General features: G+C 44.2%; 1 protein-coding gene across 4 annotated transcripts in view; it reads right to left on the bottom strand.

The window, feature by feature from the left end:
- The window catches only part of LOC140736693 (atrial natriuretic peptide receptor 2-like), a 94,267-nt gene extending 85,814 nt beyond the window's left edge, over window positions 1-8,453 (bottom strand). The window contains exons 1-2 of one of the 4 annotated variants that reach the window (XM_073062527.1): window positions 8,315-8,388; window positions 5,780-5,843 (exon numbers count right to left, since the gene is read on the bottom strand). In XM_073062527.1, coding sequence (XP_072918628.1) covers window positions 5,780-5,797 — 18 coding nt within the window. In that variant the 5' untranslated portion in view covers window positions 5,798-5,843; window positions 8,315-8,388. Of the gene's footprint in view, window positions 1-5,779; window positions 5,844-6,087; window positions 6,109-6,695; window positions 6,731-8,314 lie in introns of those variants that run through there. The other 3 variants (XM_073062525.1, XM_073062526.1, XM_073062528.1) reach the window with 3 other exon arrangements.
- Between the last annotated feature and the right edge of the window lie 11,041 nt (window positions 8,454-19,494).

The following is a 19,494-nucleotide window of genomic DNA, read 5'->3' on the forward strand; positions in this document are numbered from 1 at the left end:
TCAGTGGTCACATAACCAGGACTTGTGATCTGCACCAGCTGCTCAGACAACCATCCACCACAGGGTCCCATGGCTTCACGTGACCCTGACCAGGGGTTTGTAGGGTTGTGGGGGGGGGGGGGCTTGCCCGAGGACAAGTGTAAAGGAGAACAAAATAATCATTACTCCAGACCCAATGCAACACAGAAAACAATACAATAAGATAAATAACATAATAATAATTTAAAAGCATGGTATATGTAAAGACATAAGATAGCTTATACACATGCATTGATTGTATGTCCGTAATGGCACAGGAGTGTCTGTACATAAGGTAACTGACAGGAAATGATAAAGTAGTCATAGTTCGGGGTGTGGAGGAGTGGGTTAATGGGTGGAGGTGTTGGTCAGAATTACTTGTTGGGGAAAGTAACTGATTTTGAGTCTGGTGGTCCTGGTGTGGATGCTACATAGCCTCCTCCCTGATGGGAGTGGGACAAACAGTCCATGAGCAGGGTGGGTGGGATCCTTCATGATGTTACTGGCCCTTTTCCAGCACCTTTCTGTATATATATATATCCTTGTTGGCAGGTATAGTCTGTGCTGGTGATGCACTGGACAGTTTTTGACTACCCATCGTTGAACTTCCTGTCCGCCTCAGCACAGATTCCAAACCACACGGTGACACAGCTCGTTAGAATGCTCCCTACTGCATGTATATAGAGTGATGTGAGTGTAGGTGTGCACAGACCAGCTCTCCGACATGCAGAATAACATTTTTCACTATACCTCAGTACATGTGAAAAGATTAAACCAAATTTTCCAGTTTCAGAACACAAAGAATGGGACTACAAAGAGGCTGTTTAAACACCTGAGGCTCTTCCAAATCTGATTCAGAGCAAAGCTCAGATTATTTTAGCTCAATCCAGTCAACTGGGTTCTGAAGCTTTCAATACACAGATATCAATCTCATCTAGAAATCATCAATAGTTCACTCAACAGCTTTTTAAAGATTTAATCATTTAAAATTAGCTTTATTTGTCACACGTACATCCAAATGCAGCTAGTCATTGGGTGTATTTAAGGCAGAGGTTGATAGGTTCGTGATTAGTTGGGGTGTGAAAGGTTATGAAGAGAAGGGGGTTGGAAGGGAAATGAATCAGACATGATGGAATGGCGGAGATGACTCGATGGGTTGAATGTCCTAATTCTGTTCCTAAGTCTGATAGTCTTATGGTCTTATAACATGCAGTGAAATGCATCATTTACATCAATGACCAACACAGTCCGAGGATGTTCTGGGGGCTGCTCGCAAGAGTCACCACATTTCCACTGCCAGTATAGCATGCCCACAATTTACAAACCTAACCGGTATGTTTTTGAAAACTAGAGCACCCAGAGGAAAGCTACCTAGCCTAAAGGAGAACATACAAATTCCATACCGACAGCGGTGGGAACCGAATGTCAAATTCTGATCACTGACACTGTAAAGGGTTGCACTAACTGAAACACGACTGTGCTGTGGATGAAGCTCGAGAACCCCACTAGCTCCTGATGGCAGCAGCGAGAAGAGAGCGTGATCTGGGTAGTGGGGGCGTTCTCTAATGATGGACGCTGCTTTCCTGCGAAAATGCTCCATGTAGATATGCTCTATTGGTGGGGAGGGCTTTACCCATGATGGACTTTTGTAGGATTTTCTGTTCAAGGGCATTGCTGTTTCGATGCCAGGCTGTGATGCAATCAGTCATCATACTCTCCAGCAAACGTCTATAGAAGTTTGTCAAAGTTTTGGAAGCATGCTAAATCTTCCCAAACTCCTAAGGAAGTAGGAGGTGCTTTCTTCATAATCACACTTACGTGCTGGGCCCAGGACAGGTCCTCTGAAATGATAGCACTGAGGAATTTAAAGTTGCTGACCTCTCCACCTCTGATCCCCCAGTAATGACTAGGTCATGGACCTCTACTTTCCTTCTCCTGAAATCCTGGTTTCATGTTCACTGGATCAGTTCCCGTCACCAACTCCATTAGATCACCAGCCTACCTGCTATCAAAAACGTATATACAGAAAGGTGCCAGAAGATGTCCAGTAACATCATGAAGGATCCCACCAACCTTGCTCATGGACTATTTGTCCCACTTCCAACAAGGAGGAGGCTACGTACCAGACACAAAAACAGTTACTTTCTCCAAGCTATAAGGCTGATCAACACCTCCACCACTACTTCATCATTTCCTGTCAGTCACCTTATGTCCAGACACTCCTGTGCCTAGCGTCACTTTAGTGTCATTCTGGAGCTAAACGGCGACTCCTTTGTTTGCATCTTCAGAAACAGCTCTATTTCCTTCTTTAATATCTCTATTTTTCCCTTTCAGGGCTCTTTTGAAGACCCTGACCTGGAGTTACACGCTGACTTTGGTTCTTTGCAGGAATGGGACCCGTTCTCAGGGCTTCATGCCTGGCCGTTATTCAGCATGTCAATGACGCGGCCTATGAGCTTCGCTCACCTTCAGAGGCCCGAGATCTCGTGGCTCTGGAGACAAACAAATCGAAGATCGGTGTCCTGGCAGGAGATCGGTGTGTTGTGGGAGTCGGGAGACCTACGCTGGAGTGCCCAGAGACCTCAGATCTTTGGGTACGGAACTCGGAAAAAGCGACTCAACAGACTTCAAACATCATAAACCAATGAGTTGTTTGTTATGTCTCTCCTCTCGCTGTGAAACAGAGTTATCGCTTTCTCCCTTATTCAGGAGAGAGAGAGAGCCTGTGGTATGTCAAATACCGGGTGAATGAGCAGTCTTTGGGGTACTGCAAGTCTGTGTCTTTGCTGTTACTTTGCTGCACGCTTGAGTGCTCGGTGGGGGGTGCTGATGCTTTTATTTTGCTGGTGGGGGGAGGAGGTCCATTGCTTGCTGCCACTTATGCGCGGGAGAGGGAAGCTGGGGGGGGCTTTGGGGTTCTAACATTTAGCTGTCATACTTTCTTCTGTTTTCATGGATGGTTGTGAAGAAAAAGCATTTTGGGATGTATATTGTATACATTTCTCTGACATTAAATTTACCTTTGAAACCTCTGAAACCTTTACGGACATACAATCAATCTATGTATATGAGCTATCTTATGTATTTGTATTTATCGTGTTTTCATTATTATTGTGTCCTTTATCTTGTTGTGTGCATTTTGTGCTGCTCACATCCAGTGACAATGATTTTGTTCTCCTTGACACTTGTGTACTGGAAGTAACATTAAACAACTGGGAATCTTGAACTATGCACCTTCAGTTTGACTCAGAGGAGGTTCACGAGAGTGAAAGGTTAACATAGGAAGAGTATTTCATGGCTCTGGGCCTGTTCTTGCTGGAGTTTAGAAGAATGGAGAGGGTGGGGGATCTCATTGAAAACTATCGAGTATTGAAAGGGCGAGATAGAGTGGACTTGGAGAGGATGCTTCCTATTGCAGCTGAGTCTAGGACCAGAGGGCACAGGCTCAAAATAGAGGGACACTATTTAGAACAGAGATGAGGAGGAATTTCTTTAGCCAGAGGGTACTGAATCTGTGGAATTCATTGTCACAGATAGTTGTGGAGGCCAAGTCATTGAGTATATTTAAAACTGAGATTGATACATTTTTGATTAATGAGCACATCAAAGGTTATGGGGAAAGGCAGGAGAATGGGGTTGAGAGGGATAATAAATCAGCCATGATGGAATGATGGAGCGGACTTGATGGGCCAAATGGCCATATTCTGTTCCTATGTCTTACAATTATATGAATTTTGTTAGAAATGTTTGGATGAAAGGTTAATTGAGTTAAATCATGTTCAGTCTGCAATGAGGAACAATCTTCTTCCCCCAGGCTGCAAGACAACTGAACCCCCTGCCAGCACATGTGAATCTCAGCATCGGTCTCAACACGTGTGAATCTCAGCATCGGTCTCAGCACGTGTGAATCTCAGCATCGGTCTCAGCACGTATGAAGTGGCAGTAGCATTTCCCTGTTTACTTTTAACTTGTACCCTATATGCACCATATTAGATGTTAATTTATTTGTGATAATATTACCTTAAGCATTATGTGTGAGTTATATGTACTGTGTTGTGCACTTTGGTCCGGAGGAACGTTGTTTTGTTTGGCGGTGTACATGTGTACAGTTGAGTGACAATGAATTTGAACTTAAACTTACATAGAACATAGAACATGTAGCATAAAACATGCAACATACAACTTGGAACATAGAACATAGAATAGAGAACATAGACTCAGAAGAGTAAAGCCAGGTGCAGGCCATTCAGCCCACAATATCTGTGCTGAACACAATGCCAAACTAAACTAAATCTCTTCTGCCTGCACATGACCCCTATCCCTTCATACCTTGCATCTTTTGTGTCCATTCGTCAGCCTCTTACACGCCACTATCATATCTACCTCCACCACCCCGGGAAGCATGTTACACTACCCTCCACCCTCTGTGTAAAAGTCTTGCACCACACATCTCCTTTAAACTTACCCTCTCTCTCCTCGAATGCAGGCTTCTGGTACTTGACATTTCTAGCCTGGGTAAAAGACTAACTGACCACCCTCTCATATTTTTTATTACTTTCTAAAGGGTTTCCCTCAGCCACTCCAGAGAAAATAACCCAAGATTGTCAGATCTCTCGATATAGTTTACACTCTTTAATCCAGACAGCATCCTGGTAAACCTCTTCTGTACCTTCTACAAAGACTCCACATCCTGCCTATAATGGGGTGACCATAACTGTAACTTCCCTCCAAGCTTATCCCCATCCTGCATCACTGCATGGGTGGAAACTGTGTGATAGTGGACTGGAAGGCTCTATAGTGGGTAGTCAAAACTGCCCAGCACCTCACTTGAACCAATCCATAAAATTTAACATTACTCAATTTTCCTAATTTCTGGTAATTTCTCCCCCTTCCCCTTCTCTCTTCTCCTTTGCTCATTCTGGTTCCCCTCCTACCCCTTCTCTTCTGCTCACCTCCCTCTGGTGCCCCTCCTCCTCCCCTTTCTCCCATGTTCACTCTCCTCTCCTATCAGATTCCTTCTTCTTCAGCCCTTTACATCTTCCACCTATCACTTCTCAGCTTCTTATTTCACCCCCACTCCCTGACCTCTCACTTGATCTCACCTGTCACCTGTTATCTTGTAATCCCTCCCCTCCCCACCTTCTTATTCTGACACCTCCTCCCCTTTGTTTCCAGTCCTAATGAAGGGTCTCAGCCCGAAATGTTCACTGTTTCAAGATTCAAGATTCAAAAACTTTATTGTCATTCTGACCGTACATCAGCTCTGCAGGGCAGAATGAGACAGCGTTTCCCAGGAGCAGTGCAATCATAACATAACAAATGCAACACTAAATAATAAACATAACAATAAATAGTAAAACACAACAGCCACATGTCAGTTAAAAACAAGTTATAAGTGTCCAGTGCAAGTTAAAAGTGTCCAAAGCAGAGTCAGGTAGAGCAGCTATTTAGCAGCCTGACTGCCTGTGGGAGGAAGCTGTTTAGTAGCCTTGTGGTTTTAGTTTTGATGCTCCTGTAACATTCCTCTCCATAGATGCTGTCTGACCTGCTGAGTTCCTTCAGCATTTTTGTATGTCACTCTGGATTTCCAACGTTTGCAGAATCCTGTGTTTATGATTTAACATTACTCGTTTCAAATCCAAGGCAGAGGGGCTCTGAGAAGACTACAGAGAAATGTAATCACTGAAAATTTCTCAGATTCCCCTCCAATACTTCCGTGAAAACAAACCAAGTTTTCCTACCCTCTCCTTATAATCCATACCTCTAATCCAGGCAGCATCCTGGTGAGTCTCTTCTGCACCCTCTCCAAAGCCTCCACATCCTTCCTGTAATGGAGCAACCAGAACTATAACGTCTCTCCAATTTATCCCCATCCTGACAAGTTGCTTCCCGGCGTGGTACGCAATGTGGTGGCTTGGAAGACTCTGCAACAGGGAGTCAAAACTGCCCAATGCATCACCAGCAACAGCCGTCCCACAATCAAGGACATTTATACAGAAAGGTTCCAGAAAAGGACCAGTAACATCATGAAGGATCCCACCCTTCCTGCTCATGGACTCTGTGACTCACCCCCATCAGGGAGGAGGCTACGTAGCATCCACACCAGGGACACCAGACTCAAAAACAGTTACTTTCCCCGAGCAGTAAGACTGATCAACACCTCCACACACTAACCCACCCCTCCACACCCCCAACCACCACTAGTTCATCATTTCCTGTCAGTCACCTTATATACAGACACCCCTGTCCTTAGCATGATTTTATGAATATAAAACTTAATCTATGCATAAAGACCATGAAACCACAAAACATAACTCATTCTGATCAACACGTACAAACAAGCTGGATGAACTCAGCAGGTCGGGCAGCATCCGTTTAAATGAGCAGTCAACGCTTCGGGGCCGAGAACCTTCGTCAGGACTGAAGAAGGAGGGGGCAGGGGCCCTATAAAGAAGGTGGGGGGAGGGGGAAGGTGCAGGTGAAAAACCAATCAGAGAAAAGATCAAGGGGTGGGGGAGGGGAAGCAGGGAGGGGATAGACCAGAGAGGTGAAGAAGGAATGTAAGGGGAAAGTACTATGGGTAGTAAAAGGTGGCAGAATCATGAGAGAGGTGATAGGCAGCTAGAAGAAGAGACAGAGTGAAAGTGTGATAGCGGAAAGGAGAGGGAGGGAATTACCGGAAGTTGGAGAATTCGATGTTCATACCAAGGGGCTGGAGACTACCCAGACGGTATATGAGGTGTTGCTCCTCCAACCTGAGTTTGGCTTCGTCATGGCAGTAGAGGAGGCCATGTATGGACATATCCGAATGGGAATGTGAAGGAGAGTTGAAGTGAGTGGCAACCGGGAGATCCTGTCTGTTGTGGGTTGTGGGTTGACGTGCTGAGTTCCTCCAGCTTGTTTGTACATGTTGATTTGACCACAGCATCTGCAATGTACTTTGTGTGATAACTCATTCTGACAAGGGATCTTCAACCTGAAACCTGCTTCTTTCTTGAGGACTTGAGGGCCTGATTTACAGGGAAAGGTTGAATAGGTTAGGACTTTATTCCCTGGACTGTAGGAGAATGAGGGGAGATTTGATAATGATACACAAAATAAGGTGGGATATAGACAGGGTAAATGCAAGCTGACTTTTTCCACTGAGATAACACACATGCCACCCTCTGACTAAAGAAATTCCTCCTCATCTCTGTTCTACATGACATCTCTCTGTTCTGAGACTGTGCCTACTGGTCCTGGACTCCCCCACTATTGGAAATATCTTCCCCATATGCACCCTAACTAGGTCTTTCAATATTTGATAGGTTTTAATGAGATCCCCCTTCATTCTTCTAAACTCCAGTGAGTCATGCCCAGAGCCATCAAACACTCCTCGTGTTAACCCTTTCATTCCCAGGATCATTCTCGTGAACCTCCTCTAGACCCTCTCCAATGCCAGCACATCCTTTCTCAGATAAGCAGCCCAACAATTCTTGCTTTGTATCTGTACCATCCACAGTGCCCAGCTGATATATATAAACACAAAAGATTCTGCAGATGCTGGAAATCTAAAGTAAGCCACACAAAATGCCAGAGGAACTCAGCAGGTCAGGCAGTGCCTATGGAAAAGAGTAAACAGTCACAGTTTCGAGCTGAGGTCCTCTAACGGGTCTTTTTCCCCTTCCCGCCACCCCTTCCTTCTTATTAGGATTCTGTCCCCTTCCTTTCCAGCCCTGAAGAAGGGTCTCAGCCCGAAACATTGACTGTTTATTCCTCCTGTTAAATACCGCCTGACCCGAATTCCTCCAGCATTTTGTGTGTGCTACTCTAGCTGATCTCTACTAACAACTTAACCTCTGCAATTTTCACCACTGGCACGTATTCTAAAACAAGGATCCATTGGATAAAACAAGCACACATCCGGTGAAGTGAAGGGGGGAGACTGTTTCTTAACAGAGGTGTGCTAATTAATTCAAAGTTCAAAGTAAATTTATTATCAAAGTACATATATGTCACCATATCATACCCTGAGATTCATTTTCTTGCAGGCATTCACCATAAATACAAAGAAACATCTTCCAAGCAATGGAAAACACAAGACACACAAACAAAAGACAACAAACTATTCAAATACAAAAAGAAGAAAATATAATAAATAAATAGATAGATAGATAGGTAAATAAATAAATAAGCAAGCAAGCAAGCAATAAATATTGATGTTGAGATGAAGAGTCTTTAAAAGGAGTCAATAAGTCATGGGAAAAGTTGAGTGATAGGGAGAGTGAAGTTGAGTGAAGTTATCACAAGTACTTACCACAAAGAAGAAAGGGAAGACCCATAAAACAACGGACTGTTTCTCACGTCCCATTGCAGAATGCTCCACGGTGCCTGTTCTGTAGAGCTATGAGCTATCGTGACCTCACTCTTCCCTTCCTGAGATGTCACAAACACTCCAACATGTTTTTCTGCTCCGTTCCCTGACAGGTACAACGGGGATTGATTAATCACCTCCTCCAGTGACCCTGATTACAGCTCCCTGATGTCAAAAGGAGACGTGATAAAGAAGCCACTTTGGTTCTTAAGAGGCTCCAAAGGGCTAATCAATGAGCTCTCCTCCTCAGGGGTGGCAAAGGCCTTTAGCTGTCCCTGCTTCCTGTTTTTTCCCCTCCAACCTCATGAGTCCAGGGATAGGAAAAGAAATGAGAGGTTGGACAAACTTGGGTTTTCTTCTCTGGAGTAGCGAATGCTGAGGGGAGATCTGATAGAGGTTTACAGGATTCTGAGAAGCATAGATAGAGTAGACAGGCTCCCAGGGTTGAAATGTCTAATGCCACAGCACGTGCATTTAAAGTGAGGAGGGGCTAACTTCAAAAGGGGAGTTTTGCACAGAGTGCTGGACGCATTGGAGACTGTGGTAGAACAAAGGAACCTACGGAAAATCCTGGCAATTCTGGACAATGTTTCTCACCCTCTGCATGCCACCTCGGCTGAACAGAGGAGCACTTTCAGTGATAGACTAAGACAACTGCGCTGCTCCAAAGAGCGCGATATGAGGTCATCCTAATCCTCAGCCATTAGGCTCTATAATGAGTCACCCTATAGCCCCCTCCTGTTGACCCCTCCTGTTCAACTGCTTGTGGTAACTTACTTTTTTATTCTTTCTTACTTCTAATATTTATATCCATGAACTTGTAATGCTACTGTGACATTGTAATTTCCTTTGGGATCAATCTATCCATCTGGGTGGTGCTGGAAGCAGAAACATCAGGGATATTTAAAGGATGTTTAGATAGGCACATGGGTGTGAGGTGAGTGGGAAGATATGGACATTGTGTAGGCAGAAGAGATTAGTTTCGTTAGCTGTTTGATTACTAATTTAATTGGTTTGGCACAACATTTTGGGCCGAAGGGCCTAATCCTGTATTGTACTGATCTATGTTATATATTCTATAAAAGATCATGAACTGTCAGCAGAAAGAATCATGACCATAAGACTCTAAGACATAAGAGCCGTTCTGTGGGGAGTGTCTATACATCCTCCCCGTGGAATGTGTGCGTTTCCTCCGGGTGCTCCAGTTTCCTCCCACAGTCTAAAGATGTGCCGGGAAGAATCATTAGGCATTGTAAATTGTCTCATGATTAGGCAGCATAGTTTAAAGGGCCAGAAGGGCCTACTCCATGCTCTATCACTGAATTACATTAAAAACTAAAAATTAATACATCTTCTTGCACTCTTACTAGTTTAATGCCTTCTTTCATGTAGCGAGGCCACCAAAACTGTCTGCAATACTCCGTGTGTGTCGTCACTAACTTCTTAGATAACTGCAACATAACTTCCCAGCTTCTATACTCACTTCCCTGACTGATAAAAGCCAGCACGCCAATCGCCTTCTTCACCTTGTTGCTGCTTTCAGTGAACTATGAACTTTTAGTCCTAGCTCCCTCTCTTGCATAACACACCCCAGAAACAGAGGAGACAAATTGTGTTGTGCATTGTCCACTCTGTAAGTGCTATCCTGATATGATCTCCCAAAATGCAATTCCTTACATTATCTGGATTAAAAGCCATTTGCTAATCTTCAGCCATGTACCAAGCAGACCAAGGTCATCCTGTTACTGTTCATCACAATTACGTGGAGCGCTGTAACAGGAAAGCAGCACCCATCATCAGGGACCCCCACCACTCAGGCCACGCTCTCTTCTCACTGCTGTCATCAGGGAGGAGGTACAGGAGCCTCAGGATTCACACCACCAGGTTCAGGAACAGTTATTACCCCTCAACCATCAGGCTCTTGAACCAGAGGGGATAACATCACTCACCCCAACACTGAACTGCTCCCTCAACCTATAGCCTCACTTTCAAGGACTCTTCATCTCATGTTCTTGATACTTATTGCTTATTTTTTATTTTTTTTTATTTTTATATTTCCACAGTTTGTTGATTTTTGCACATTGGATGTTTGTCCATCTTGTAGTGTGCAGTCTTTTATCAATTATATTGTGTTTCTTTGTATTTACTGTGAATCCCACAAGAAAATGAATCTCAGGGTTGTATATGGTGACATTGTGCTTTGGTAATAGACTTACTCTGAACTTTGATCCTCAGCATTGCCTATTTTGAGATCATCCTCACACTATCTGTGCCTTGTGCAATCACATCGGAGTCATGTAGACGAAAACTAGAGGAAGATTCTGTGTGTTCTCAGTAACTGGAGCCTCAGAACAGATGTTAATGCATGGGGGAAGATGACAGTTTCTTTTTATTGCACGGAAGAATATCCTTAATTGAAATTATCCCTCCTCCCAGAGGATACAATTAACAACCAAAGCCCTGCCTTCAGCATCGTAAGCCCTGGAAGATGCTAATCTGGAAGAGAGGCAACAAATAAAAGAATCCGCTCTGCACCTGTGGGGCAGACGTGACTCCGTCCCAAGCCAGCTCAAGGCTCCTCCTTCACCTCCATCGGCAGGACCCAGGGTCGATGATGAAGCTTGAAGCCCGATGGCTCTGGCCTTGCACTCACTGGTGTTTAGATGAATGGGGGGGGGGGGTCTCATTTAAACCTATTGAAAATATTGGAAGGCCTCAATAGAGTGGCTGTGGAGAGGCTGTGGGTGGGTCTAGGACCCAAAGGCACAGCTCCAGAATAGAGGCATGTCCATTTAGAACAGAGATAAGGAAAAAATTCTTTAGCCAGAGGGTGATGGACCTGTGGAATTTTTTTGCCATGGATGGCAGTGGAGGCCAGGTCATTGGGTATATTAAAATGGAGGGTGATACATTGGTGGTTAGTAAGGACATCAAGGTTATGAGGAGAAGGCAGGAGAACGGGGTTGAGAGGGATAATACATCAGCCATGATGGAATGGTGGAGCCAGCTCAATTGGTCAAATGGCCTTACTCTGCTCCTGTGTCATATCGTCTCATGGTCTTAAGTCCAGAAATGGGTGGAAGCCTGGATCTGTGAGTCCATCGGGGAAGTTGAAATCCATTGTCTATAAATCCGAAAGTCTACTGGAGGCCGAAGATAGCTAATCTTAAGGTTGAAGAATTGTGTGTGCATAGGTGGGTGGGGGGTCAGGGAGGGAGGGAGGAATGGCACTTGTTTAGCTCTTGTTGTTTTGTTGCTGTTGTATTGTTCTACCGAACATTGCAGACTAGCTGTGTTGCTGTCGGAATATGTAGTGGCAGATCTGGGCTGCAACCTGCACATCCCTAGGTGATATTGTTTATTAATGCAAACTAGGCATTTCACTGTACGGTCCAATGCACACGCAATCTGAAACTGAAAAGCCTCGTCAAACACACAGTTTGGCAAATGAGTGATGTTTGGGTTCAAGTCCATCATTCCTGGAAATTGGCTATGCAGGCTGATAGGGTGGTACAGGAAGCATTTTGCCTGTCTTTATGTGTTAAGAATCAAGTTCAAGTGTCAGAAAGCTGTGATGCAGCTTTATAAAACTCTAGTTAGGCCACACCTAACAAAGTGGCCATTGAGTATCTGTTGTGGCCTTCTGTTGCTGTAGCCCATCCACTTCAAAGTTCAACCTGTTGTGCATTCAGAGATGCTCTTCTGCACACCACTGTTATAACGAGAGGGTATTTGAGTTCCTGTCAGCTTGTGCCTAGTCTGGCCATTCTCCTCTGACCTCTCATTATTAAGGAGCTTTTGCACAAAGAACTGCTGTTCAATTTACACCAATTCTCTGTAAACTCTGGAGACTGTTGTGTGTGAAAACCCCAGATCAGCAGTTTCTGAGATACTCAAACCACCCTGTCTGGCACCAACAATCATTCCACAGTCAAGATCACTTAGTTCACATTTCTTCCCCATCCTGATGCTTGGTCTGAACAACAACTGAACCCCTTGACCATGTCTATATGCTTTCATGCATTGAGTTGCTGCCACTTGATTGGCTGATTAGCCAAACAAATAAAGGAATACAGGAAGAAAATACGAACAGGACTTTGGATAATTATTCGTGATTATATTGAATAGTGGAATTGACCACTGTTACTACAAGTTTCCATGTTTCTTCAGATAATATAACCATATAACCATATAACAATCACAGCATGGAAACAGGCCATTCCGGCCCTCCTAGTCCGTGCCGAACTCTTAATCTCACCTAGTCCCACCTACCCGCACTCAGCCCATAACCCTCCACTCCTTTCCTGTCCATATACCTATCCAATTTTACCTTAAATGACACAACTGAACTGGCCTCTACTACTTCTACAGGAAGCTCATTCCACACAGCTATCACTCTCTGAGTAAAGAAATAACCCCTCGTGTTTCCCTTAAACTTTTGCCCCCTAACTCTCAAATCATGTCCTCTCGTTTGAATCTCCCCTACTCTCAATGGAAACAGCCTATTCACGTCAACTCTATCTATCCCTCTCAACATTTTAAATACCTCGATCAAATCCCCCCTCAACCTTCTACGCTCCAATGAATAGAGACCTAACTTGTTCAACCTTTCTCTGTAACTTAAGTGCTGAAACCCAGGTAACATCCTAGTAAATCGTCTCTGCACTCTCTCTAATTTATTGATATCTTTCCTATAATTCGGTGACCAGAACTGTACACAATATTCCAAATTTGGCCTTACCAATGCCTTGTACAATTTTAACATTACATCCCAACTTCTGTACTCAATGCTCTGATTTATAAAGGCCAGCGTTCCAAAAGCCTTCTTCACCACCCTATCTACATGAGACTCCACCTTCAGGGAACTATGCACTGTTATTCCTAGATCTCTCTGTTCCACTGCATTCCTCAATGCCCTACCATTTACCCTGTATGTTCTATTTGGATTATTCCTGCCAAAATGTAGAACCTCACACTTCTCAGCATTAAACTCCATCTGCCAACATTCAGCCCATTCTTCTAACCGGCATAAATCTCCCTGCAAGCTTTGAAAACCCACCTCATTATCCACAACACCTCCTACCTTAGTATCATCAGCATACTTACTAATCCAATTTACCACCCCATCATCCAGATCATTTATGTATATTACAAACAACATTGGGCCCAAAACAGATCCCTGAGGCACCCCGCTAGTCACCGGCCTCCATCCCGATAAACAATTATCCACCACTACTCTCTGGCATCTCCCATCTAGCCACTGTTGAATCCATTTTATTACTCCAGCATTAATACCTAACGACTGAACCTTCTTAACTAACCTTCCATGTGGAACTTTGTCAAAGGCCTTGCTGAAGTCCATATAGACTACATCCACTGCCTTACCCTCGTCAACATTCCTCATAACTTCTTCAAAAAATTCAATAAGGTTTGTCAAACATGACCTTCCACGTACAAATCCATGCTGGCTACTCCTAATCAGATCCTGTCTATCCATATAATTATAAATACTATCTCTAAGAATACTTTCCATTAATTTACCCACCACTGATGTCAAACTGACAGGTCTATAATTGCCAGGCTTACTTCTAGAACCCTTTTTAAACAATGGAACCACATGAGCAATACGCCAATCCTCTGGCACAATCCCCGTTTCTAATGACATCTGAAAGATCTCCGTCAGAGCTCCTGCTATCTCTACACAAACTTCCCTCAAGGTCCTGGGGAATATCCTGTCAGGACCCGGAGATTTATCCACTTTTAAATTTCTTCAAAGTGCCAGTACTTCCACCTCTTTAATTGTCATAGGTTCCATAACTTCCTTACTTGTTTCCCACACCTTACACCATTCAATATCCTTCTCCTTAGTGAATACCGAAGAGAAGAAATCGTTCAAAATCTCTCCCATCTCCCTCGGCTCCACACATAGCTGACCACCCTGATTCTCTAAGGGACCAATTTTATCCCTCACTATCCTCTTGCTTATAATATAACTGTAGAAGCCTTTCAGATTTACTTCCACCTTATTTGCCAAACCAAACTCGTAACTTCTTTTAGCTTTTCTAATCTCTTTCTTAAGTTTCCTTTTACATTCTTTATATTCCTCGAGCAATTCCTTTACTCCATGCTGCCTATATCTATTGTAGACATCCCTCTTTTTTCGAACCAAGTTTCTAATATCCCTTAAAAACCATGGCGCTTTCAAACCTTTAACCTTTCCTTTCAACCGAACAGGAACATAAAGATTCTGTACCCTCATAATTTCACCCTTAAATGACCTCCATTTCTCTATTACATCCTTCCCATCAAACAACTTGACCCAATCCACTCTCTCTAAATCCCTGCGCATCTCCTCAAAGTTAGCCTTTCTCCAATCAAAAATCTCAACTCTAGGTCCAGTCCTGTCCTTCTCCATAATTATATTGAAGCTAATGCTATTGTGATCACTGGACCTGAAGTGCTCCCCAACACATACATCTGTCAGCTGACCTATCGCATTCCCTAACAGGAGATCCAACACTGCCCCATCTCTAGTCGGTACTTCTATGTATTGTTGCAAAAAGCTATCCTGCACACATTTCACAAACTCTAAACCATCCAGCTCTTTTACAGAATGAGCTTCCCAATCTATGTGTGGAAAATTAAAATCTCCCACAATCACCACCTTGTGTTTACTACAAATATCTGCTATCTTCACGCTCCAGTGCCCTTTGATCCATTGATTTATCTTTTCATCTTGTAAGAGTCTAAAGTCCTTTAATAATAACATAAAATCGTTCTGAGGTATATTTGCTCTTGTTTCTGCCTCAAGGTTTATACCGTGAAATGATAGCACAAAGGATGGACTTTTTAGTACATCCTCATTTACAACCCTGCCAGTTTGTACCTTTGGGACTGATGGATTAGTTTGAAGAAATTGCTTGTCTTTACCTATTTTGAAGGGAGCTACTCCACTATAAAATATTTCTAGAATATTTCCTGGAATTCGTAATTATAGAGAGCTTTCACAAAAGATCAATTGTCATCATCTATTTAAATTAATGAATGGCTTAATGCAATTTCAGTATAAGTTTCTTGGTTGAGTCAGCTAATGTAGAAATAAAATTTAGATTCAGTGATCACCTGATCTGTTTGGAGGGAAGCAACGCTGTGGGCTGAGGGGCGTGATCTTGTGCTGTGCTGTTTGATGTTCCAGAAACACAAAGCATTGAGGGTCAACACACACAATGTCGGAGGGGCTCTGCAGGTCAGGCAGCATCTATGGAGAAGAATAAACAGCCAACGTTTCGGGCTGAGACCTTCCATCGGGACTTAGCAGGCCTTCATCAGGTCTCGGCATATTAAGCCGGGAAATGGGGTTGAGGAGAGGAAAATAAAAGGATCAGCCATGATTAAATGGCGGAGAGGACTCAATGGGCCAAGTGGCCTAATTCTGCTCCTATGTCTTATTTGCATTAATGAGGTGTACAGGAGCACCTGATAAAGAGGCCACTGAGTGGACTATAAATAAACGAAGGCTGCAGGTAGTGCAGATGTGAGCCAGCGTTCATGGGTTCATAGACTGCTCAGTAATCTGATGGTGGAGGGGAAGAAACTTTCCTAAAATTTGCTCTGCACTGTTAGGACCCTGTACCTCCTCCCTGATGGTAGTAATGAGAAGAGGGCATGTGCTGGATGGCGAGGGTCCTTAATGGTGGATGCCACTTTCCTGAGGTATCATCTGTTAAAGATGTCCTCGAAGGTGGGGAGATTTGTGCCCGTGACCTAGCTGGTTGAGTCTACCTCTAACACAGCTTCAGAACTGGCTACCAAAATCTGGGTTGTTTTGAAAGGGAAGTGAAAGATGTTATGGAAACACCACTCTTTTCCTTTAGAGTAACACCACACAAAATGCTGGAGGACCTTAGCAAGTCAAACGGCATCGGTGGAAATTGTCACCTATGTATCTCATCCTGACGAAGGGTCTCGGCCCAAAATGTTGACTATTTATTCCCTGTGTAGATGCTACTTGACCCGCTGGGGTCCTTCAGCATTTTGTGTGTGTTACTCCGGGTTTCCAACACCTGCAGAATCCCTTGTGTTTAGATTTCTGTGGAAATCTCCACTCAGCCGGTTTCTGTGGTGCCAGCTTGTGGAGGAATTGTTTTGCTGTTGTTGCTAGGGTTACGGAGCGGTTTTCTCTGATCCTGGCTCCCGTGAGTCTGAGGCGGCCGCAGCCCTGTCCTCTGTGACCTTCAGGCCTCTCGAGCAATGAGATGATGATTTGTGCCCATCTGTAATCACCGCATGGATAAAACGCTGGTTAAATTGCTGCTCTCTGAATGACATTAAGTGGGCAGCTTATTAATCACCACTCATTGTGAGGGAAGAGGCAGTAAGCGTTCTGCGGCTGGACTCTTTCTGTGATGTAAAGGGGATGGGGGCTGGAGGGCAATAATGGCAAGGAAAAGGGGCAAGGGTGAAGGACAAGTGGTAAGAAATTACCTGACTTGCTGAGTTTTGTGCGTGTTGCCAGGAGGTTCTTGAATACCCCAAATGTATCTGCCTCAGCATCACACCTAGCAGAGCATTCCACAGTTGTGGACACAGCTCTGCACATCAGAGAAACCAGTACCCCCTCCATGGACTCGGTGTACACTTCTCACTGCCTCAGTGTAGCAGCCAGCACAATCAAAGACCCCACCCACCCTGGGCATTCTCTTCACCCCTCTCCCATCAGGCAGAAGATACATAAATCTGAAAGCACGTATCACCAGGCTCAAGGACAGCTTCTACCCCACTGCTATGGGACTCTGTTGTTTGGAATCATACCTGATTCAAAGGAAGATGGTTGTGGTAGTTGGAGGTCAATCATCTCATCCTCAGGACTTCATTGCAGGAGTTCCTCAGGGAAGTGTCCTAGGACCAGCCATCTTCAGCTGCTTCATCAATGAGCTTCCTTCTGTCATAAAGTTAGAAGTGGGGATGTTCGCAGATGATTGCACAGTGTTCTACACCATTCATGACTCCTCAGATAGTGAAGCAGTTCATACCCAAAACAGGAGGACCTGGACAATATCTAGGCCCGGGCTAACAAGTGGCAAGTGACATTTGAGCCACGCAGTGCCAGGCAATGACCTCTCCAACAAGAAAGGCTCTAACCATTGTCCCTTGACATTCAGGGGCATCATCATCACTGAATCCCCTATTATCAACACCTTGGGGGCTTACCATTGACAGGAAACTGAACTGGTCTAGCCATATAAACAGCGTGGCTACCAGAGCAGGTCAAAGGCTAGGAATCCTGCGCCGTGTGACACTCACCTCCTGACTCCCCAAAGCCTGTCCAGCATCTACAAGGCTCAAGGCAGGAGTGTAATGGAATACTCGCCACTCGCCTGGATGAGTGCAGCTCCATCAACACTCAAGAAGCTTAACACCATCCAGTACAAGGCAGCCCACTTGTTTGGTACCCCTTCCACGAGCATCCATTCCTCCACCATCGATGAACAGTTGCAGCAGTGTGTACAAGGCAGAGCCTTCCAGACCAATGACTACTACCTTCTAGAAGGACAAGAACAGCAGATACCTGGGAACACCACCACTGTAAGTCCCCCTCCAAGTCACTCACCATCTTGACTTGAAAACATATTGCTGTTCCTTCATTGCCGCTGAGTCAAAATCATGGAATTCCCTCCCTAACAGCACTGTGGGTGTACCTACACCTCAGTGACTGCAGTGGTTCAAGAAGGCAGCTCATCACCACCTTCTCAAGGGCAGCGAGGGATGGGCAATAAGTGCTGGCTTAGCTGGCGATGTCCACATCCCGTAAATTAATATATTTTTTAAAATGACAAGTTCTCTAGTATAAGATGGACTCTTGACCTCAGAGTCTACCTTGTTATAATCTTACACTTTAGTGTCTGTCAGCACTACACGTTCTCATGGCTGTTATTTTATTCTGCATTGTTCTACCTCAATTCACTGTGTAACAAAATCTGTATGGATTCAAGATTGTTTTATGTCATTTACAGGACACAAATGTAGAGGAGAACAAAATATTTGTTACTCCAGATGTGATGCAGAAAAAAAATCACGATAAGGTAAAAAACATAATATAAATACATAAGATAGCTTATATACATAGATTGATTGTATGTCCGTAAAGTGACACTAGGCACAGGAGTGTCTGTACATAAGGTGACTGACAGGAAATGATGAAGTAGTGGTGGTTGGGGGTGTGGGGGGGGGAGGTTAGTGGGCGGAAGTGTTGATCAGCCTCACTGCTCGGAGAAAGTAACTGATTTTGAGTCTGGTGGTCCTGATGTGGATGCTACATAGCCTCCTCCCTGATGGGAGTGGGACACACAGTCCATGAGCAGGGTGGGTGGGATCCTTTACAATGTTACTGGCCTTTTTCTGGCACTGTTCTGTATAGACTGTATGCCCCTGATGGTGGGTAGGCTGGTGCCGGTGATGTCTAACTACCTCATAATTCCTTTTATTGTGCACTTTTTAATTACCTTTGTAACATATGGTAACTTCGTCTTTGAGCCACAGTGCTGATGCAAAACAACAAACTTCATATCATCTAAGTCAGTGATAATAAACCTGACTTCTGATTCTTGACACAGTTGACAGAACTGCTGGCAAATGAGCCCACAATTAAAGATGATGGAACCATTAAAGTTGAAATTGTGAATGTATACAGATTCTTGTAAACCAGCCGACAAGGAGATGTTTACACAGACAGAGAGGCAGCTTTGGGAACAACACAGTCTAGTAAAAAGAAAATAATTGACCAAGTGGAACTTAATAAACACTAGAGATTCTGCAATTGCTGGAAGCCTAGAGTGACGTCTACAAAAAGGAATAAACAGTCAAGATTTCTGACCAAGATCCTTCATACCACTACCCTCTGAGTGAAGTTCTCCCTCATACTCCCCTTAAACATTTCACCTTTCACCCTTGACCCATGACCTCACCCAACCTCAGTGTAAAAGCCTGCTTGCATGTACTCTATCTATACCCCTCATAATTGTGTATACCCCTATCAACTCTCCCTTCTATGCTCAGGTGGGGAGAGGGGGAGGAGTACAGGCTGGCAGGTGAAGCCAGGTGAGGGAGAAGGTGGGTGGGTGAGG

This window comes from Hemitrygon akajei, chromosome 12 (assembly GCF_048418815.1).
Source record: "Hemitrygon akajei chromosome 12, sHemAka1.3, whole genome shotgun sequence".
In the NCBI taxonomy this organism is placed as follows: Eukaryota; Metazoa; Chordata; class Chondrichthyes; order Myliobatiformes; family Dasyatidae; genus Hemitrygon; species Hemitrygon akajei.